The sequence below is a fragment of the Pseudophryne corroboree genome, chromosome 2 (genome assembly GCF_028390025.1).
Source record: "Pseudophryne corroboree isolate aPseCor3 chromosome 2, aPseCor3.hap2, whole genome shotgun sequence".
Classification (NCBI taxonomy): Eukaryota; Metazoa; Chordata; class Amphibia; order Anura; family Myobatrachidae; genus Pseudophryne; species Pseudophryne corroboree.
The window spans coordinates 536,726,994-536,750,935 of record NC_086445.1 but is presented as its reverse complement, the minus strand read 5'-3'; the positions used below and the strand labels follow the sequence as shown (position 1 = coordinate 536,750,935).

At 49.1% G+C, this 23,942-nt stretch overlaps 1 protein-coding gene across 4 annotated transcripts in view; it reads left to right on the top strand.

Annotated features, from left to right (window-relative positions):
• The window catches only part of SPOCD1 (SPOC domain containing 1), a 493,492-nt gene that overhangs the window by 133,511 nt on the left and 336,039 nt on the right, over positions 1 to 23,942 (top strand). For all 4 annotated transcript variants that reach the window (XM_063954236.1, XM_063954237.1, XM_063954233.1 and 1 more), the window contains exon 3: positions 1,242 to 1,367. In XM_063954236.1, coding sequence (XP_063810306.1) covers positions 1,242 to 1,367 — 126 coding nt within the window. The remainder of the gene's footprint in view (positions 1 to 1,241; positions 1,368 to 23,942) is intronic.

Below are 23,942 nucleotides of genomic sequence, written 5' to 3'. Positions count from 1 at the left end.
AGCATGGACCAACACCCGAGTGGGAACTAGGGGCTGTGGTCGGGATTCCCACCGGCGGCATTTCGATGGCTGCCGAGATTCCGACATCGGTCTCCTGACTGCCCAGGATCCCAACAGTCGATAAATTAACTGCATCCCGTAAACAGTTACCATCTCATAGAAGTCATAATTCTTGCTTATTTTACGTTATCATTATGTACAGTATCTCTGAAGGGGTCCGGTATGTAATACCAGCAGTTGGGATCTCGGCGGTCAGGAGACCGACGCTGAAATCCCAACAGCTGGAATCCCATCAGCGAGCGCGATTCCCCTCGCAGGCTCGCTGCGCTCGCCACGCTTTAGGCACGGTGGTGGGCTTTGGTCAGGATTCCGAACGGTGGCATTTCGCTGGCTGTCGGGATTCTGGCATCAGCCTACTGGCCGTCAGGAATCCCAACAGCCGTAAGTTAACTGCATCCCCTCTGAAGACACCAGAAAACCGGTTGAACTATGATTTTAGTTATATAAATGCCATATTTAGAGGGTGCTATTATACTAGATGCTGATCATCACCCACATTTAACTGTAAATATGTTTCAAAAATAAAAATAATTGAATCTTGTGGATTTATTCCTGGAAATTCTTCATCGCCATCAGCACTCATGTGAGTGTGGCATCTTAGATTTCAAAATTTACAGTTTTCCGGATAAGACTAGTGGCTTATCTCTTTCTTGTCCGGAAGTTTTCCAGGTAAGACTAGTGGCCTTGTCTGGAACTGTGATACAGAAAGGGGAAATCTGATCATTTTAATATACCTGCTGCAAGTGGATGGTCTGATGCAAGTCAGTTACAGTTACTTACTCTAACACAAGTGTACTTATTAAACTATTTGAAATCATCTTTTTGTAACTGTATTGACAAAGAGCGAGGACTTAAAATTTGTCACGTGGTGGTGATTTTGTTACTCAGAAGCCATGACTCTTGTCTAACCCCGAAAAAGCTGGAAGTTTTGACTATGATGCCAAGCTCAACTCAGTGTTAACCAACACCTACAGTATTCCTATGAGTATTCCTATGAGGAATTAAATTTAATTACACTCATGCATGCTGATAAATGATTATGTAAGTACTGCATCTCGTTTTCAGCACATGCTGGTAAATGCATTTTTTTTCTATCATTCTTATAATTTACACTTTTGATTCTGTTATATGGTTATAGACCTACAACTTTCTACTTTTTTCTTTTTCGGTCCATTCTAAAGAAAAGAGATGACCAAACTTGCAAGCTGCTGGGATACTGGAATGCAGATTCCAAAGAAGTACAGGTACTGGATGAGCTGGAGAGCTGTTCTGACCAGACGGGTCAGGGAGATCACATTCTCATTCAGGTAAATGTATGAGATTCTTGGTTCATACTTTTGCTAGTCCAAGCTAAGGATATCTCCATCTGATTTAAGATTATAATAACCTACTCCAAAGATGATAAAATATCTTCCCTTTTAAGTCCCTTCTCTGTTTTGCTGCCTCTTTGGAATCCAGAGGTGGTTATTTTGGAACTGCTGGCTGATTGAATAGTCACCATGCAACCTGCACTTTCATATTTCTCAAATGCTCACTTTCTCTTACGTCCTAGTGGATACTGGGTCTTGTACTTTAGTACCATGGGGTATAGATTGGTTCCACTGGAGCCTGGCAATTTAACATTTTTAGTGTGCGTATATGTGTGTACTGGCTCCTCCCCTCTATGCCCCTCCTACCAGACTCAGTTTAGAAAATTGTGCCCGAGGAGCCGGGTGCACTTCTCTGGAGCTCCAGAGATTTTTCTTTTAAGTTTCTTATTTTCAGGTAGCTCTGCTTGGCGGACAGACTACCTGCTTTGTGGGACTTAGAGCGGGGACCGAACCGACCTCCTGAGGGTTAATGGTTCGTAATCCCAGTTGACAGGACACTGAGCTCCTGAGGTGATGATCACTCATCGTCAGTATGTGTGCCCACACCAGCAGCTAGCCGCCACCCTCTAACAGATGCCGAAACCAGGTGTGGTGAGTGTTACACCAGGGTCCCGGTTAGCGGGTCCCCGATGCAGTGTTGGCGGCAAGTCATGCGATGGTCACGGGCCCAGAGCTGCAGTGCCCGCTGCGGATATAACTGGCTCAGGGTTATTGCCCTACAGTGCTCACTGTCTTTAAGGCTTTGTGTGTACTGTTCATGACTAAAATGCAGTGTTTTACACTTGTGGCCAGTATATTATTGTGAGTGACCACGCGCCGTTGCAAGGAGCGGGGCTTCCCGGAGCGGGACCAACGTCGGGAAGGCGCCATTTCCTGCTGCTGCGGACATCAAAGGCTGCATGCAGGCTGCTCCTCCAGGACCCACACTGTTACAGGCTGTATACCTGGGTACCAGTGGTAGCGCCGCTGCACTATTAGTACATACACATTGTTTCACACTTTGTGTTTCTGTGTGCTGGGTCTACTCCTCTGTGTCACTCCACAGGGCTGTCTGGGTTATGTGTGCTGCTTGTAATTCTACCCCGTCTTCTGCGGGGTCTCTCATGTGCGAGCAATGTTCCTTGTCTCCTCAAGGACCCAGCTCACAGACACCTGACTGGTTGAATAGCTTTAAGAGCATGATTCACAATGTAAATTCTGAACTAGCTGCTGCTAGAAGATAGAGACAGGTGTTAAGACACTCAATTGATTGTGTGGCTAAGGCAGCAGATTCTATAAAGGTTTCACAGCCCCCTCTAGGGGTTTCCCACAAACGCTTATTGCAACAGGTGCTCCAGTCTGATTTTGATTCTGGTCAGCCAGATGTGGATAATGATGATATGGAGGAGGACAGCTCTCTGACCCCTGGGGTGGAGGCCCTTATTTTTGCTATAAGGGAGGTCCTTCACATACCGGAGGCGGAGCCAGATGAGGAGTTATAATTTAATGTTAGACCCATGTGTTCTGCTACCTTTCCGGTGTCATAGGAGTTAAATTCCCTGGCCAGGGAGGCTTGGTTGAACCCTGATAAAAAAATTAAAATTCCTCAGAGGTTTTTATCTACCTTCCCCCTTCCAGCTGAGGATAGGAAGGTCTGGGAATCTGTATCCAGACTAAGAAATTCGTACCGCCTGTCCCCGGGGCTGTATCCCTAAAAGAGCCTGCTGACCATAAAATTGAGACAACGCTCAAGCACATTTACACGACAGCAGGCTTAGCACAGCGCCCACAATAGTTTGCGGGTGGATCTCCAGGGCTGTGGTAAAGTGGTCTGATAATGTTATTGATGGTTTAGACTCTCTACTCCGGGATGAGGTAGTTACCCTGCTGCAACATATACAGGATGCTGCAAATTTTATGAGCGAAGCTATAAAGGAGTTGTGTAAGATCAATGGCCGCACTACTGCTATGGTGGTCTCCACGGGCAGAGCTCTATGGTTACGTTAATGGGCGGTGGACGCTGATTCCAAAAAGGGTGTGGAAAATCTTCCCTTCACAGGTGATGCCTTGTTTGGAGACTAATTGAATAAGTGGATCTCCCAAGCAAGTCTACCTGCCTACTGTCGGCTGCGCCACCTGCTAGGCCGTTTGGTCTCCACCACCTCCAGAGGATCTCGTGGTAAGTTTTGTAAACCCGCTACTGCCGTCTCCCTGGATCCCCGGCCGCTAAACCCTCCGCATGACGGTTGGCTCCAGCAACAAGGCGACTTTCAGGTAGGTGCTCGGCTTCAACACTACACCCACGTGTGGGCGGAGTCCTGCCGGGATCCTTGGGTGAGAGACCTCCTCACAGGTTTTTCAAGTCGGGCTTACCAGCTTTACAGCTAAAGTTACCTTGCAAGAGGCTATTCACAAACTTTTGCAGACAGGGGTGGTAGTTCCTGTACCTCCTCCGTTATGAAGCATGGGGTTTTACTCCAGTCTTTTTGTCGTTCCCAAACCAGACGGTTCGGTGCTCCCCATCTTGAATCTGAAGTCTCTCAACCCGTATCTGCGGGTGTTCAAATTCAAGATGGAGTCTGAGGGTGGTGGTGTACGCTCTGGAGGAGGCGGAGTTCCTGGTGTCTCTAGATGTCAAGGATGCTTACCTTCACACTCCTACGTGGCCCCCTCATTAGGCTTACCTCAGGTTCGCTATATTGGAAAACCATTTCCAGTTTCAGGCCTTACCCTTCGGATTATCCACAGCTCCGAGGGTCTTCACAAAGGTCATGGCGGAGATGATGCTACAATTGCGCATAATGGGAGTGAACATAATCCCCTACTTGGACGATCTCCTGATAAAGGCGGTGTCCAGGGAACGTCTGCTACACAGCATCGCTCTGACTACCCGCCTACTCACAGATCATGGGAGGAATCTCAATTTCAAGAAATCTCACCTGGATCTGACCCAGCGTCTGGGAATGATACTGGACACGGTATCCCAAAGAGTGTTTCTCCCGATGGACAAGGCCTTGACCATCCAGGCTGTGGTGTGCTCGGTACTCAGTCCTCGCAAGGTGTCTATACATCTTTGCATCAAATTACTGGGCAAGATGGTGGCTGCTTAAGAGGCAATCCAATACGGCCGGTTCGATGCCCGGCCGTTTCAACTGGATCTGCTGGACAGATGGTCGGGTTCTCACCTGCACATGCATCAGGAAGTGACCCTATCTCCAAAAGCCCAGATTTCTCTATTGTGGTGGCTTCAGATTCCTCACCTGGTAGAGGGCAGATGTTTCAATATCCACTCGTGGATTCTACTGACAACGGATGACAGCCTCCGGGGTTGGGGAGCCAGTTCCAAGGGTTATGGTCAGTTCCGGAATCGGCTTTACCGATAAACATCCTGGAACTCAGGGCAGTTTTCAATGCTCTTCTACAAGCCTCCCATCTCCTGACAGGTCAGGCAATACAGGTTCAATCGGACAACGCCATGGCGGTGACGTACATAAACCAACAAGTGGGACCAAGAAGAAGAGCAGCAATGCGAGAGGTGTCAAAAATGCTCCTCTGGGCGGAGGCCAACGCCAGTGCCATCACAGCCATATTAATTCCAGGGGTGGACAACTGGGAAGCAAACTTCCTCAGCAGGCACGACCTCCATCCGGGGGAATGGGGCCTACATCCCCAGGTGTTTCAACAGTTAATCCACCGGTTGGGCTGTCCGCAGATAGATCTGATGGCTTCTCGTCTCAACAAGAAGCTATGCCGTTACTGTTCCAGGACAAGGGACCCGCAGGCTGTTGCAGTGGACGCGCTGATGGCGCCGTGGATGTACCGTTTTGTGTACATGTTCCCTCCTCTACCGCTAATCCCAAAGGGGCTAAGAAGGGAAAGCGTTCTGACAATTCTGAATGCCCCGGATTGGCATCGACGGACGTGGTTCTCGGACCTCCTAGCCATGGCTCTGGAGGATCCCTGGCCTCTGCCACTCCAGGAAGATCTTCTGCAGCAAGGTCCGTTCGCCTATCCAGACTTACAGCGGCTATGTTTGACGGCTTGGAAGTTGAGAGGGAGATTCTAGCAAGGAAAGGTCTTCCCTCCAGGGTTATTTCTACCATGGTCCAAGCCAGTAAGGTGGTTACGTCAAAGCATTATCATCATATCTGGAAAAAGTATGTTTCCTGGTGTGAAAGTAGAAAGGTGTCTCCTGTGGAATTCAGAATTGGTCGTTTTCTGCTTTTCCTGCAAGCGGGAGTGGATGTGGGCCTACGTTTGGGCTCCATCAAAGTCCAGATCTCTGCGCTCTCTATTTTCTTCCAGAGACAACTTGCCATGTTACCCGAAGTACAGACTTTCCTTAAGGGTGTTCTTCATATACAACCGCCCTTTGTTCCTCCCACGGCTCAGTGGGATAGGGACGAGGTCGGTGGGCTCTTCCTTGGCGGCTGCGCGGGGTGTCATGGCCTTGTAGTTGTGCCGAGCTGCAACTTGGTCTGGTTCAAACACGTTTCTTAAATTCTATTGGTTCGATACCTTGGCCAAGGATGACCTTCAGTTAGGTCAGGCGGTTTTGCAGGTGTCTCAGCACTCTCCCACCTGTTTGGGAGCTCTGGGTCTTCCCCATGGTACTAAAGTACAAGACTCCAGTATCCACTAGGACATAAGAGAAAATAGGAATTTAAAACCTACCGGTAATTCCTTTTCTTCTAGTTCATAGTGGATACTGGGCGCCCGCCTCAGTGCTTCGCTCTTGCTTACCTGTGTAAGTATTGGATTGGACTGGTGTTGCGGTCCCGTTTTTTGGTTTGGATAGCTGTGCTATCAGAGTTGGGTTGGGTTGCTATCCTCTGTTCTGGCTAGCGCCCTCCTTTTTGTTCTGGTTGTGTGTTGGCTTGTTGCCTCACTGCTGTTGTTTTGTTCTTCTCCTCGGGCACAGTTTCCTAGACTGAGTCTGGTAGGAGGGGCATAGAGGGGAGGAGCCTGCACACACATACACACACTAAAGGTTTTAAAGTGCCAGGCTCCAGTGGACCTGATTTATACCCTATGGTACTAAAGTACAAGACCCCAGTATCCACTACGGATTAGGAGAAAAGGAATTACCGGTAGGTATTAAGCTGCAGATTTAGTAAGCCTGGTGAAGTGATAAAGTGGAAGGTGATAAAGGGCCAGCCAGTCAGCTCCTAACGGTCATTTCTTTTACGTCCTAGAGGATGCTAGGGTCCACATTAGTACCATGGGGTATAGACAGGTCCACTAGGAGCCATTGGCACTTTAAGTGTTTGAGAGTTTAGGCTGGCTCCTCCCTCTATGCCCCTCCTACCAGACTCAGTTTAGAAAATGTGCCCGGGGAAGGCGGTCACAGCTAGGGGAGCTCCTAAAGCTTCTTTAGTTTTATTATTTTTCTAAGAGTAAGTTAGGCACAGGGAGGCTGCTGGCAACAGCCTCCCTGCTTCGTGGGACTTAGGGAGGGAGCAGTGTCCGCCCTGAGGGGTTTTGAGCCACTATCTCCGCTGACAGGACATTAGCTCCTGAGGGTGATGATCGTTAGCCACTCTAGGCGACCGCTCACTCCCGCAGCATGCCGCCAACCCCTAACAGAGCCAGAAGATTCCGGTTGCGAGTGAGTCACCGGCCCCCTCAGCAAGCGGGGAGCCGGTGTTAATATGGCAGCAACAGGGTGGGAGTGCAGTATTAACTACGCTCCGGAGGCTCAGCGGTACATAGTGCAGCGCTATGAGGGGCCCCCTAAGCCAGCACCTATACCCTACACTGGTCAGAAAGCCTGTCAGGGACCTCGGTTACACTGCCAGCAGAAATCCTCAGGCCAGTATAAAGAATGGAAGAGTGGGAAGCAGCGCCATGTTCAGGGGGCGGAGCTTCTCCTCAGAGCAGACCCAGCAGCGTTCAGCGCCATTTTCCTGCCTGCAGATCCTAAACAGAGACGTTGACAGCGAGAGCTGTCCCTCCAAGCAACTCCAGCTATCCTGTGCAGTACCAGAGTAGAAGGGGGGGGGGGGGGGGCTGTGTAAATACTGTGTACTCTATTAAGGTACACAGTAAATGCTAGGTATTTGTATTATATCTACCTCAGTTAGCGCTGTGTATGGGTTGGCTCCAAGCTCTGTGTCTCTCTGTGGCATACTTGGGGGGAAACTGTGTTTGACATTTCCCTGTGTGTGTGGGTGTGGGTGTTTGTTGTCTCACATAGCCATGTCTAGGGACTCTGTGCCATATTCTGCAGAGGATGTTTCCTCTCAGGGGGGATCCATTCCATGTACACAGGAATGTAATGTTTTGTCTCAGATCCCAATTAATGAGCCTGAGTGGTTGTCCTCTATTAAGGGGATGATCTCTCAGATCTCTACCTGGGTAGCTCATACTGAGACTTAAACTCAGGTGCTAAAGAACTCTATGGCAGTTTGGTCAGGTTCTGTTCCTATTCCTGCAAAATCCCCTAGTATGTTCCCACAGAAACGTGCTCTTGCCCAGATTATGCAAGATGACACGGATACCGACTCTGATACAGCAGACGGTGATGGGGACTTGCTGAGGGGGGCGGCATCCCTTGAAAAAGGGGTGCAGCTCATGATTGAGGCCATTAGAGATGTGTTAAACATTACTGACACGCCACCTGAGCAAGTTGAGGAGGCTTACTTCACAGACAATAAGAAAGCCTCGCTAACCTTCCCTGTGTCTAAAGAATTAAACGCTATATTTGAAAAATCCTGGGAAACCCGGAGAAAAAATTCCAGATCCCAAAAAGGGTTCTGGTTGCTTTTCCCTTCCCTGAGGAGGATAGGAAAAAATGGGAAAACCCACCAATTGTTGATGCATCTGTCTCAAGACTGTCTAAAAAAATGGTTTTACCAGTTCCTGGATCTACCGCGTTAAAAGAACTGGCTGATCGTAAGATTGACGCTATGCTCAAATCCATATACACTGCTTCAGGAGTGGCGTTAAGGCCCACTATTGCCTGTGCATGGATTTCTAAAGCCATAGTAAAGTGGTCAGGCACATTACTAGAGGATTTGGGTACAATGAATAAAAGTGACATTCAATTGTTTCTGTGTAACATACAGGATTCTTCAGGGTTCCTGGTGGAGTCCATGAAGGACCTGGGTACGCTGACTGCACGGATATCTTCCATGTCTGTCTCAGCCCACAGTGGACTCGGGCTACGCCAATGGTCTGCAGACGCGGAATTCAGGAGAGTATGGAGAACCTACCCTACACAGGTCACGCTCTATTTCGGGCAGCGTTGGATGCGTGGATTTCCACGGCAACCGCGGCTATGTCACCTTTCCTTCCCTTTGCTACACCTTCTACGAAGAAACCATTTTCTTCAGCTGTGTCGCAGTCCTTTCGGACCGCTAAGGCAAAAAAGTCCAAGCCTCCTACCACTTTCTTTAGAGGTGGTCGTGCAAAATCCAAAAAGCCTGCACCCGCAGGCTCCCAGGACCAGAAACCTGCTTCTGGTTCCTCAAAAGCCTCAATATGATGGTGGACCGCACAGCCTGGAGGACGGGCTGGTGGGTGCGAGACTCAGACGTTTCAGATACGTCTGGGTTTCGTCCGGCCTGGATCCCTGGGTACAGGATATTGGCCCTCATTCCGAGTTGTTTCCTCGCTAGCTGCTTTTAGCAGCAGTGCAAACGCTAAGCCGCCGCCCTCTGGGAGTGTATCTTAGCTTAGCAGAAGTGCAAACGAAAGGATCGCAGCGCTGCTACCAAAAAAGATTGTGCAGTTTCAGAGTAGCTCGAGACTTACTCCTAGCTAGCGATCACTTCAGTCTGTTTAGTTCCTGTTTTGACGTCACAAACACGCCCTGCGTTTGGCCAGCCACGCCTACGTTTCCCCAGCCACTCCTGCGTTTTTATCTGGCATGCCTGCGTTTTTACACACACTCCCCGAAAACGGTCAGTTGCCACCCAGAAACACCCACTTCCTGTCAATCACTCTGCGGCCAGCAGTGCAACTGAAAAGCGTTGCTAGAGCTTGTGTAAAACTGCATCGGCTTTTGTGAAAGTACGTCGCGCGTGCACAGTGCGCACCATACGCATGTGCAGAAGTGCCAATTTTTAGCCTGATCGCTGCGCTGCGAACAACAGCAGCTAGCGATCAACTCGGAATGAGGGCCATTGTGTCCCAGGGGTACAGACAGGAGTTTCAAGAACTCCCGCCTCACCAATTCTTCAAATCAGGCTTGCCAGCTTTGCTGACAGACAGGGCTATCCTACGAGAAGCCATCCTAAAATTGGAAAAGTCACAGGTCATTGTCCCAGTTCCAACTCATATGCGAAACAAGGGTTGTTATTCAAACCTTTTAGTGGTACCGAAACCGGATGGTTCGGTCAGACCAATTTAGAATTTGAGATCGTTGAACCCTTACCTGAAGGTGTTCAAATTCAAAATGGAGTCTCTCAGAGCAGTGATTTCCGGTCTGGAGGAGGGAGAATTTCTGGTATCCCTGGATATCAAGGATGCGTACCTCCTCATTCCGATTTGGCTGACGCACCAGGCTTATCTCAGTTGGACAGTCACTATCAGTTTCAGGCACTGCCCGGAGGAGAAAGTATTGGTGATACAAACAATGGTCCGGGGTGTCCTGAAGCCAGCCCGGGTTTCAGTTCATCAGTGCATTCGCCTTCTGGGGAAGATGGTGGCCTCTTTAGAGGCTCTACAGTACGGAAGGTTTAATTTTCGGCCCTTCCAACTGGATCTCCTGGACAAGTGGTCGGGATCTCATCTACAAATGCACCAAAGAATACGTCTGTCGCCGAAAGCCAGTATTTCGCTCCTCTGGTGGCTACAACTACCTCACCTTGTGGAGGGCCGCAGGTTCGGAATTCAGGACTGGATCCTTCTAACCACGGATGCGAGTCTCCGGGGCTGGGGCGCAGTCACTCAGGGGGTAACCTTCCAAGGTGGTCAAGCCTTGAATCCAGCTTTCCATAAACATTCTGGAACTAAGAGCCGTCTACAACGGTCTTCTCCAAGCGGCCCATCTTCTGCGAGATTGAGCCATTCAGGTACAGTCGGACAATGTAACGACGGTGGCTTACATAAACCGACAGGGCGGAACGAAGAGCAGAGCTGCAATGTCAATGTCCTTCCGAAGGTTGTGTTGGCATTTCATATCAACCAAACTTTTTTGGTGCCAGTTGCTACTGACTCCTCAATTTCATCAAAGTCCTTGGATGTTGTAAGGGCTCTGAAAATCTATGTGAAGAGGACTGCTCGTCACAGAAAATCAGACTCTCTGTTTGTCCTGTATGATCCCAAGAAACTTTGGTGTCCTGCCTCTAAGTAGACGATCTCTCACTGGATCAGGTTCACTATCCAGCATGCGTATTCTACTGCAGGATTGCCGTTTCCTACGTCTGTTAAGGCCCACTCTACTCGTAAGGTGGGTTCTTCCTGGGCGGCTGCCCGGGGTGTCTCGGCTTTACAGCTTGCCGAGCGGCTACTTGGTCTTGGTCGAACACGTTTGCAAAATTCTACAAGTTCGATACTTTGGTCTCTGAGGACCTTAAGTTTGGTCAATCAGTTCTGCAGGAGCCACCGCGCTCTCCCTCCCGTTCTGGGAGCTTTGGTACATCCCCTAGGACGTAAGAGAAAATAGGATTTTAATTACCTACCGGTAAATTCTTTTCTCGTAGTCCGTAGAGAATGCTGGGCGCCCGCCCAGCGCTTCGTGATCCTGCAGTGGTTACTTAGTTCAGTACTGCTTAGTTCTTGGTTAAGTACTGTTTTGTTACTTGGTTAAGTAATATTGTTCAACCATTGCTGATTTTTCAAGCTGGTTAGCTTGGTTTGCCTTGTATGTGTGAGCTGGTGTGAATCTTGCCACTATCTGTGTAAAATCCTTCTCTCGAAGTTGTCCGTCTCCTCAGGCACAGTTTCTAGACTGAGTCTGGTAGGAGGGGCATAGAGGGAGGAGCCAGCCCACACCCTCAATACTCTTAAAGTGCCAGTGGCTCCTAGTGTACCGACCCGTTTATACCCCATGGTACTAATGTGGACCCCAGCATCCTCTATGGACTACGAGAAAAGGATTTACCGGTAGGTAATTAAAATCCTATTTCTCTGACGTCCTAAGTGGATGCTGGGGACTCCGTCAGGACCATGGGGATTAGCGGCTCCGCAGGAGACAGGGCACAAAAGTAAAAGCTTTAGGATCAGGTGGTGTGCACTGGCTCCTCCCCCTATGACCCTCCTCCAAGCCTCAGTTAGATTTTTGTGCCCGGCCGAGAAGGGTGCAATCTAGGTGGCTCTCCTAAAGAGCTGCTTAGAGTAAAAGTTTTGTTAGGTTTTTTATTTTCAGTGAGTCCTGCTGGCAACAGGCTCACTGCTACGAGGGACTTAGGGGAGAAGAAGTGAACTCACCTGCTTGCAGGATGGATTGGCCTCTTAGGCTACTGGACACCATTAGCTCCAGAGGGATCGAACACAGGCCCAGCCATGGAGTCCGGTCCCGGAGCCGCGCCGCCGACCCCCTTGCAGATGCCGAAAAGTGAAGAGGTCCAGAAACCGGCGGCAGAAGACTGTTCAGTCTTCATGAGGTAGCGCACAGCACTGCAGCTGTGCGCCATTGTTGTCAGCACACTTCACACCAGCGGTCACTGAGGGTGCAGGGCGCTGGGGGGGGCGCCCTGGGCAGCAATGAAATACCTATACTGGCTAAAAGATACATCACATATAGCCCCTGGGGCTATATGGATGTATTTAACCCCTGCCAGGTCTCAGAAAAACGGGAGAAGAAGCCCGCCGAAAAGGGGGCGGAGCCTATTCTCCTCAGCACACAGCGCCATTTTCCCTCACAGAAATGCTGGTGGGAAGGCTCCCAAGCTCTCCCCTGCACTGCACTACAGAAACAGGGTTAAAACAGAGAGGGGGGGCACTTATTTGGCGATATGATTATATATATTAAGATGCTATAAGGGAAAAACACTTATATAAAGGTTGTCCCTGTATAATTATAGCGTTTTGGTGTGTGCTGGCAAACTCTCCCTCTGTCTCCCCAAAGGGCTAGTGGGGTCCTGTCCTCTATCAGAGCATTCCCTGTGTGTGTGCTGTGTGTCGGTACGTGTGTGTCGACATGTATGAGGACGATGTTGGTGAGGAGGCGGAGCAATTGCCTGTAATGGTGATGTCACTCTCTAGGGAGTCGACACCGGAATGGATGGCTTATTTAGGGAATTACGTGATAATGTCAACACGCTGCAAGGTCGGTTGACGACATGAGACGGCCGGCAAACCAATTAGTACCTGTCCAGGCGTCTCAAACACCGTCAGGGGCTTTAAAACGCCCATTTACCTCAGTCGGTCGACACAGACACAGACACGGACACTGACTCCAGTGTCGACGGTGAAGAAACAAACGTATTTTCCATTTGGGCCACACGTTACATGTTAAGGGCAATGAAGGAGGTGTTACATATTTCTGATACTACAAGTACCACAAACGAGGGTATTATGTGGGGTGTGAAAAAACTAGCTGTAGTTTTTCCTGAATCAGATAAATTAAATGAAGTGTGTGATGATGCGTGGGTTTTCCCCGATAGAAAATTATTGGCGTTATACCCTTTCCCGCCAGAAGTTAGGGCGCGTTGGGAAACACCCCTTCGGGTGGATAAGGCGCTCACACGCTTATCAAAACAAGTGGCGTTACCGTCTCCAGATACGTCCGCCCTCAAGGAGCCAGCTGATAGGAGGCTGGAAAATATCCTAAAAAGTATATACACACATACTGGTGTTATACTGCGACCAGCGATCGCCTCAGCCTGGATGTGCAGCGCTGGGGTGGCTTGGTCGGATTCCCTGACTGAAAATATTGATACCCTTGACAGGGACAGTATTTTATTGACTATAGAGCATTTAAAGGATGCATTTCTATATATGCGAGATGCACAGAGGGATATTTGCACTCTGGCATCAAGAGTAAGTGCGATGTCCATATCTGCCAGAAGATGTTTATGGACACGACAGTGGTCAGGTGATGCAGATTCCAAACGGCACATGGCAGTATTGCCGTATAAAGGGGAGGAGTTATTTGGGGTCGGTCCATCGGACCTGGTGGCCACGGCAACAGCTGGAAAATCCACCTTTTTTACCCCAAGTCACATCTCAGCAGAAAAAGACACCGTCTTTTCAGCCTCAGTCCTTTCGTCCCCATAACGGCAAGTAGGCATAAGGCCAGTCATATCTGCCCAGGGATAGAGGAAAGGGAAGAAGACTGCAGCAGGCAGCCCATTCCCAGGAACAGAAGCCCTCCACCGCTTTGGCCAAGTCCTCAGCATGACGCTGGGGCCGTACAAGCGGACTCAGCTGCGGTGGGGGGTCGTCTCAAGAGTTTCAGCGCGCAGTGGGCTCACTCGCAAGTGGACCCCTGGATCCTACAAGTAGTATCCCAGGGGTACAGATTGGAGATTCGAGACGTCTCCCCCTCGCAGGTTCCTGAAGTCTGCTTTACCAACGTCTCCCTCCGACAGGGAGGCAGTATTGGAAACAATTCACAAGCTGTATTCCCAGCAGGTGATAATCAAAGTACCCCTCCTACAATAAGGAAAGGGGTATTATTCCACACTATATTGTGGTACTGAAGCCAGACGGCTCGGTGAGACCTATTCTAAATCTGAAATATTTGAACACTTACATACAAAGGTTCAAATCAAGATGGAGTCACTCAGAGCAGTGATAGCGAACCAGGAAGAAGGGGACTATATGGTGTCCCTGGACATCAAGGATGCTTACCTCCATGTCCCAATTTGCCCTTCTCACCAAGGGTACCTCAGGTTCGTGGTACAAACTGTCACTATCAGTTTCAGACGCTGCCGTTTGGATTGTCCACGGCACCCCGGGTCTTTACCAAGGTAATGGCCGAAATGATGATTCTTCTTCAAAGAAAAGGCGTCTTAATTATCCCTTACTTGGACGATCTCCTGATAAGGGCAAGGTCCAGAGAACATTTGGAGGTCGGAGTAGCACTATCTCAAGTAGTTCTACGACAGCACGGGTGGATTCTAAATATTCCAAAATCGCAGCTGTCTCCGACGACACGTCTGCTGTTCCTAGGGATGATTCTGGACACAGTCCAGAAAAAGGTGTTTCTCCCGGAGGAGAAGGCCAGGGAGTTATCCGAGCTAGTCAGGAACCTCCTAAAACCAGGAAAAGTGTCAGTGCATCATTGCACAAGGGTCCTGGGAAAAATGGTGGCTTCTTACGAAGCGATTCCATTCGGCAGATTTCACGCAAGAACTTTTCAGTGGGATCTGCTGGAAAAATGGTCCGGATCGCATCTTCAGATGCATCAGCGGATAACCCTGTCTCCAAGGACAAGGGTGTCTCTTCTGTGGTGGCTGCAGAGTGCTCATCTATTAAAGGGCCACAGATTCGGCATTCAGGACTGGGTCCTGGTGACCACGGATGCCAGCCTGAAAGGCCGGGGAGCAGTCACACAAGGAAAAAATTTCCAGGGAGTGTGATCAAGTCTGGAGACTTCTCTCCACATAAATATACTGGAGCTAAGAGCAATTACAATGCTCTAAGCTTAGCAAGACCTCTGCTTCAAGGTCAGCCGGTATTGATCCAGTGGGACAACATCACGGCAGTCGCCCACGTAAACAGACTGGGCGGCACAAGAAGCAGGAAGAAACTGCAAGGATTCTTCGCTGGGCGGAAAATCATGTGTTAGCACTGTCAGCAGTGTTCATTCCGGGAGTGGAAAACTGGGAAGCAAACTTCCTCAGCACGACCTCCACCCGGGAGAGTGGGGACTTCATCGGGAAGTCTTCCACATGATTGTGAACCGTTGGGAAAGACCAAAGGTGGACATGATGGCGTCCCGCCTGAACAAAAAACTGGACAGGTATTGCGCCAGGTCAAGAGACCCTCAGGCAATAGCTGTGGACGTTCTGGTAACACCGTGGGTGTACCAGTCGGTGTATGTGTTCCCTCCTCTGCTTCTCATACCTAAGGTACTGAGAATTATAAGACGTAGAGGAGTAAGAACTATACTCGTGGCTCCGGATTGGCCAAGAAGGACTTGGTACCCGGAACTTCAAGAGATGCTCACAGAGGACTCATGGCCTCTGCCGCTAAGAAGGGACTTGCTTCAGCAAGTACCATGTCTGTTCCAAGACTTACCGCGGCTGCGTTTGACGGCATGGCGGTTGAACGCCGGATCCTAAGGGAAAAAGGCATTCCGGAAGAGGTCATTCCTACCCTGGTCAAAGCCAGGAAGGAGGTGACCGCACAACATTATCACCACATGTGGCGAAAATTTGTTGCGTGGTGGGAGGCCAGGAAGGCCCCACGAAGAAATTTCAACTCGGTCGATTCCTGCATTTCCTGCAAACAGGAGTGTCTATGGGCCTCAAATTGGGGTCCATTAAGGTTCAAATTTCGGCCCTGTCGATTTTCTTCCAGAAAGAATAGGCTTCAGTTCCTGAAGTCCAGAAGTTTGTCAAGGGAGTACTGCATATACAACCCCCTTTTGTGCCTCCAGTGGCACTGTGGGATCTCAACGTAGTTCTGGGATTCCTCAAATCACATTGGTTTAAACCGCTCAAATCTGTGGATTTGAAATATCTCACATGGAAAGTGACCATGATGTTGGCCCTGGCCTCGGCCAGGCGAGTGTCAGAATTGGCGGCTTTGTCTCACAAAAGCCCATATCTGATTGTCCATTCGGACAGGGCAGAGCTGCGGACTCGTCCCCAGTTTCTCCCTAAGGTGGTGTCAGCGTTTCACCTGAACCAGCTTATTGTGGTACCTGCGGCTACTAGGGACTTGGAGGACTCCAAGTTGCTAGATGTTGTCAGGGCCCTGAAAATATAGGTTTCCAGGACGGCTGGAGTCAGGAAAACTGACTTGCTGTTATCCTGTATGCACCCAACAAACTGGGTGCTCTTGCTTCTAAGCAGACGATTGCTAGTTGGATGTGTAGTACAATTCAGCTTGCACATTCTGTGGCAGGCCTGCCACAGCCAAAATATGTAAATGCCCATTCCACAAGGAAGGTGGGCTCATCTTGGGCGGCTGCCCGAGGGGTCTCGGCTTTACAACTTTGCCGAGCTGCTACTTGGTCAGGGGCACACCCTGGCTGAGGAGGACCTGGAGTTCTCTCACTCGGTGCTGCAGAGTCATCCGCACTCTCCCGCCCGTTTGGGAGCTTTGGTATAATCCCCATGGTCCTGACGGAGTCACCAGCATCCACTTAGGACGTCAGAGAAAATAAGAATTTACTTACCGATAATTCTATTTCTCGTAGTCCGTAGTGGATGCTGGGCGCCCATCCCAAGTGCGGATTGTCTGCAATGCTTGTACATAGTTATTGTTCAAAAATCGGGTTATTGTTGTTGTGAGCCATCTTTTCAGAGGCTCCGCTGTTATCATGCTGTTAACTGGGTTCAGATCACAGGTTGTACAGTGTGATTGGTGTGGCTGGTATGAGTCTTACCCGGGATTCAAAATCCTTCCTTATTGTGTACGCTCGTCCGGGCACAGTATCCTAACTGAGGCTTGGAGGAGGGTCATAGGGGGAGGAGCCAGTGCACACCACCTGATCCTAAAGCTTTTACTTTTGTGCCCTGTCTCCTGCGGAGCCGCTAATCCCCATGGTCCTGACGGAGTCCCCAGCATCCACTACGGACTACGAGAAATAGAATTATCGGTAAGTAAATTCTTATTTTTTTCAAACCCAGCCTGTGTCATGGCAGTTAGGAGCTGATTGGCTGGTCCTTTATCACCTTCCACTTTATCACTTCACCGAGCTTAATAAATCTGCCCCTAAATTCCTATTTTTACTATATAATTTTCCACTGAGATATCCTTAATCAATATACACAGAGCCTTTACAAGCTTCACAAGACAAACTAAAAGTATTTTATAGTCATTTTGTGGGATGATATATGTCATCGATAAGCGACAGGTCAACTTTGCGTTTTGAGTGATTAAAGTCTTCATGAAAATCTACATCTTCAAAGGAGACTACTTTTTCTGTATTCATATTATTTAAGTTTAATTTTACTTTATCACTGGCTACTCTACTTCCTCCACCAACGGCTTCTGCAATAACTCCCTTTTCTTTATGCCCATGTTCTGAGTGATTCCTAAAAGACTCACTCTAGCTAATAGGAACTGTCTGTCCCCTATCCAGTCACTGCCAGCATGACACACAGCTCATCAAATTATAGCGAAGGAGACTCAAGTACCAGGTGCCCTTCCTTCTGTTCCAATTCACCGGTTATGGCAACTCCCCCAGCTGTCTTTTTTGACTCTATTGAGTCAGCCACCTTCAGTGCCTACATGTTATGACATGTGATTGGCTGTTCAGCTGTCAGTAATACACTATGAGATGTGATTGACTGAAGATGGGTGTGGTGTTTTGAAGATTCCATCCCATCCAGAACCTATTTTGGGTCGTAGCTTACTGTACATGCTTTTCAGTTCACTGTTCAAATGCTAAGGACAGACAGACATGGTGGCCTCATAGGAAGGGAGTTAATGCTGTGGGGTTTTTCCGCTTCACATCAGGAGCACATCCATGAGGGTTCTCCTCTGAGAAACTCCTCACTTATGGCCTGATTCATATTTGTAAGTAAAGCAAAGTAGCAAGCAACCTGGCAAAACCATGTTGCACTGCAGGTTGGACAGATGTAATGTACAGAAAGATTAAGATTTGGGTGGAGTGAAATATACGTTACAGTGTAAAAATAAATCTGTTTAACATTTGTGGGCTACATGCAAAAGCAGGCAGTATTTACCCTGCACAGAAAAAATATAAATGTATTTTCATGGCAACATGATTTATTCCAAACACATAGTTACTTGTTTTTATTGCTTTACTTACAAATATGGATCAGGCTCTTAGCACATAACACTTGATAATGGAAATAATGGTATGAAAAGTCAGGGAGAAATTAATTAAAGTAGACGTAAAAGATAAAATAGAGCAAAATGACATCAGCACTCTGTCAGTTCAATTAATGAGGCAAAGCATGAAATTGCAAGATACATTCAATCACAAACAAACAAACAAACAAACAAACATAAGAGATATTTTTTTAACGGATGGTGTCCATGAGACTGGAATGTGAGCTTCAGTGAATTGCGTGAAATCATAATTGCTGGGAGACTGTCAAAAACAGGGGAGGGTATTGCGGAAGGAGGACAACAACATTTCCAGAGGCAACATGCTGCTGATGACGTGCTGTGAAGGGTAGCTGGCTATCTGTGCCGCTGTGGCCAGGACATGAAGCTGCAGATAGTTAAAACTAGCACCAGATGGGCATTTTAGTGACATGAAGGGATCAGGTGGGGATGTCTGAGGTTATTTATGGATGCCTGTGGTAAAATGTTATGAAACGTGAGGGGTGCTAATGGGCATTTAACAGCAGCACATCAGGAACAATGCGGTCGGACCCAACATTTTTTTAAGTAATGGGTCCCTGCAACTCATATTTATGAACTTGCGGGGTGATTCAGACCTGATCGCTGGGCTGCTAAGTGTGCTGTCCTGCGTTCAGATAGTCACCTCTCCAGGGGGCGTGTAAATTCGCTGTGCAAGTGTGCAATCCCATATGTACGCCGAGCTGCAAAAATCCACTGTGCGCAGTCTCTGTGCAGCCCAGGACTTACTCCTACAGTGTGATGAGAAGAGGCTGATCGGGCCCGGAGCTGATGTCACACACCCTCCCTTAATACGCTTGGAAATGCCTGTGTTTTCTGCTGCGGGGTACACTGGGCTCCAAAAGGAATAACATCAGGGGTGTAGAGTAGGATCTTGATCCGAGGCACCAACAGGCTCAAAGCTTTAGACTGTTCCCAAGATGCACAGCACCGCCTCCTCTATAACCCCGCCTCCATGCCAGTGAGCTCAGTTTGTAGTTGGTGCCTGCAGTAGCATGTCACTTAACAGGGGGCTGCTTCAGGCAGCCTATTCTTAGCTTAAACTTTAAAAACAGAAGAGGACTATACAAAGGGCTGCAGAAGGCTGTGTCTGATCAACGTCTCTGCTGCAGCTCCATCACCCCCAGCGGCGCTGTATACTCCCGCGCCGCGGTTGCCCGGTAACTACAGCGGAGGCGCCGGCTTCTTCCTCTGTCCTCACGTGAGTCACACACACGCCGCCGTCTCCCGGATCGCGGGGCCGCTGACAAGGGCGAGGTAAGGGGCGTCTGTGCCGCACTTTGCACCGCGATCCCGCGCGGCCATAGGAGGTGGACCGCGCGCGCGCTGGCGTGGACACAGATTACTGGGCTGCTTGCTCCAGTAGCCACCAGGGTGATTATATATGGGCACAGGTCAGGGGGAATGTTGTACCATTACCCCCCCCCCATTTTCTTTACTGCCCGCACGCCCGGTGGGGATGCCAGCAGGGGGAGCAGGCCGGAACTGAGGCCCCTCCCCCCAGGGCGCCATTTCTACAATGTTCCTGCCCTAGAGCTGCATATCTCTCCCTCACTCCTGATCAGCGGCCATTATAGATTGAGCTGAGTTGTTTCTAGGACTGCTGGGGCAAATCCTCCTCTGTGGAACCGCCTGACTGCCAGTGCTGTGTTTCCTACAGGGCACTTGAGCATTTTACCTGTCACTGCGACTGTGTTAGTTAAGAAAGAGTGCATACTGTCAGGGTTGTGTGGTACAAACACCCTATGATATACATCCAAAGTTTACTGCGTTTGTTATATCTACTGTTATCACATATAGCCATACTGAGTATTTCTTTGTATTGCTAGTCCAGTGCAGTTTATGGTACATAATTTCTCTAACGTCCTAGTGGATGCTGGGGACTCCGTCAGGACCATGGGGAATAGCGGCTCCGCAGGAGACAGGGCACAAAAGCAAGCTTTTAGGATCACATGGTGTGTACTGGCTCCTCCCCCTATGACCCTCCTCCAAGCCTCAGTTAGGTTTTTGTGCCCGTCCGAGAAGGGTGCAATCTAGGTGGCTCTCTTAAAGAGTTGCTTAGAAAAAGTTTTTAGGTTCTTTATTTTCAGTGAGTCCTGCTGGCAACAGGCTCACTGCATCGAGGGACTTAGGGGAGAGAATTTCAACTCACCTGCGTGCAGGATGGATTGGATTCTTAGGCTACTGGACACCATTAGCTTCAGAGGGAGTCGGAACACAGGTCTCGCCCTGGGGTTCGTCCCGGAGCCGCGCCGCCGACCCCCTTGCAGATGCTGAAGATTGAAGAGGTCCGGAACCAGGCGGCAGAAGACTTTTCAGTCTTCCTCAGGTAGCGCACAGCACTGCAGCTGTGCGCCATTGTCTGTCAGCACACTTCCCACAGCGATCACGGAGGGTGCAGGGCGCGGGGGGGGGGGGGCGCCCTGGCAGCAATGTAGAATACCTGTATGGCGAAAAATACATCACATATAGCCCTTGAGGCTATATGGATGTATTTAACCCCTGCCAGACTTCACAATCTCCGGAGAAGAAGCCCGCCGAAAAGGGGGCGGGGCCTATTCTCCTCAGCACACAGCGCCATTTTCCCTCACAGAAAGGCTGAGGGGAAGGCTCCCAGGCTCTCCCCTGCACTGCACTACAGAAACAGGGTTAAAACAGAGAGGGGGGGCACTGATTTGGCGATATACATATATATTAAATGCTATATGGGAGGAACACTTATATAAGGGTTGTCCCTGTATAATTATAGCATTTTGGTGTGTGCTGGCAAACTCTCCCTCTGTCTCCCCAAAGGGCTAGTGGGTCCTGTCCTCTATCAGAGCATTCCCTATGTGTGTGCTGTATGTCGGTACGTGTGTGTCGACATGTATGAGGAAAATGTTGGTGAGGAGGCGGAGCAAATTGCCTGTAATGGTGATGTCACTCTCTAGGGAGTCGACACCGGAATGGATGGCTTACTTATGGAATTACGTGATAATGTCAACACGCTGCAAGTGGGTTGACGACATGAGACGGCCGGCGAACAAATTAGTACCGGTCCAGGCGTCTCAGACACCGTCAGGGGCTTGTAAAAACGCCCATTTACCTCAGTCGGTCGACATAGACCCAGACACGGACACTGATTTCAGTGTCGACGGTGAAGAAACAAACGTATTTTCCTTTAGGGCCACACGTTAAGGGCAATGAAGGAGGTGTTACATATTTCTGATACTCCAAGTACCACAAAGAAGGGTATTATGTGTGAGGTGAAAAAACTACCTGTAGTTTTTCCTGAATCAGATAAATTAAATGAAGTGTGTGATGATGCGTGGGTTTCCCCCGATAGAAAATTATTGGCGGTATACCCTTTCCCGCCAGAAGTTAAGGCGCATTGGGAAACACCCCTCAGGGTGGATAAGGCGCTCACATGCTTATCAGAAAAATATCCTAAAAAGTATACACACACATGCTGGTGTTATACTGTGACCAGCGATCGCCTCAGCCTGGATGTGCAGAGCTGAGGTGGCTTGGTCGGATTCCCTGACTAAAAATATTGATACCCTTGACAGGGACAGTATTTTATTGACTATAGAGCATTTAAAGGATGCATTTCTATATATACGAGATGCGCAGAGGGATATTTGCACTCTGGCATCAAGAGTAAATGCGATGTCCATATCTGCAAGAAGATGTTTATGGACACGACAGTGGTCAGGGGATGCAGATTCCAAACGGCACAAAGATGTATTGCCGTATAAAAGGGGAGGAGTTATTTGGGGTCGGTCCATGGGACCTGGTGGCCACGGCAACTGCTGGAAGATCCACCGTTTTTTACCCTAAGTCACATCTCTGCAGAAAAAGACACCGTCTTTTCAGCCTCAGTCTTTTCGTCCCTATAAGATATCTGCCCAGGGATAGAGGAAAGGGAAGAAGACTGCAGCAGGCAGCCCATTCCCAGTAACAGAAGCCCTCCACCGCTTCTACTAAGTTCTCAGCATGACGCTGGGACCGTACAGGACCCCTGGATCCTACAAGTAGTATCAAAGGGGCACAGATTGGAATGTCGAGGCGTTTCCCCCCTCGCAGGTTCCTGTAGTCTGCTGTACCAATGTCCCCCTCCGACAGGGAGGCAGTATTGAAAACAATTCACAAGCTGTATTCCCAGCAGGTGATAATAAAATTACCCCTCCTACAACAAGGAAAGGGGTATTGTTCCACACTATAGGGTGGTACTGAAGCCAGAAGGCTAGGTGAGACCGATTCTAAATCTGAAAAATTTGAACACTTACAAGGGTTCAAATCCAGATGGAGTCACTCAGAGCAGTGATAGCGAACTGGGAACAAGGGGACTATATGGTGTCCCGGGACATCAGGGATGCTTACCTCCATGTCCCAAAATTTGCTTTTCTCACCAAGGGTACCTCAGGTTCGTGGTACAGAACTGTCACTATCAGTTTCAGACGATGCCGTTGGAGTGTCCAAGGCACCCCGGGTCTTTACCAAGGTAATGACCGAAATGAGGATTCGTCTTCAAAGAAAATGGACGACCTCCTGATAAGAACAAGGTCCAGAGAACAGTTGGAGGTCGGAGTAGCACTATCTCAAGTAGTTCTACGACAGCACGGGTGGATTCTAAATATTCCAAAACCGCAGTTGTTCCGACGACACGTCTGCTGGTCCTAGGGATGATTCTGGACACAGTCCAGGAAAAGGGTGTTTCTCCCAGAGGAGAAAGCCAGGGAGTTATCCGAGCTAATCGGGATCCTCCTAAAACCAGGAAAAGTGTCAGTGCATCATTGCACAAGAGTCCTGGTAAAAAAAAAAAAAAATGGTGGCTTATTACGAAGCGCTTCCATTCGGCGGATTTCACGCAAGAACTCTTCAGTGGGATCTGCTGGACAAATGGTCCGGATCGCATCTTCAGATGCATCAGCGGATAACCCTATATCCAAGGACAAGGGTGTCTCTCCTGTGGTGATTACAGAGTGCTCATCTTCTAGAGGGCCGCAGATTCGGCATTCAGGATTGGATGCTGGTATCCACGGAGGCCAGCCTGAGAGGCTGGGGAGCAGTCACACAGGGAAAAAATTTCCAGGGAGTGTGATCAAGTCTGGAGAATTCTCTCCACATAAATATACTGGAGTTAAGAGCAAATTTGTAATGCTATAAGCTTAGCAAGGCCTCTGCTTCAAGGTCAGCCGGTATTGATCCAGTGGGATAACATCACGGCAGTCGCCCACGTAAACAGATAGGGCGGCACAAGAAGCAGGAGGGCAGTGGTCAAAACTGCAAGGATTTTTCGCTAGACGGAAAATCATGTGATAGCACTGTCAGCAGTGTTCATTCCGGGAGTGGACGACTGGGAAGCAGACTTCCTCAGCAGGCACGACCTCCACCCGGGAGAGTGGGAACTTCATCGGGAAGTTTTCCGCATGATTGTGAACCGTTGGGAAAGACCAAAGGTGGAAATGATGGCGTCCCGCCCGAACAAAAAACGGGACAGGTATTGCGCCAGGTCACGAGACCTTCAGGCGATAGCTGTGGACGTCCTGGTAACACCGTGGGTGTAACAGTCGGTGTATGTGTTCCCTCTTCTGCTTCTCATAACCAAGGTATTGAGAATTATAAGACGTAGAGGAGTAAGAACTATACTCG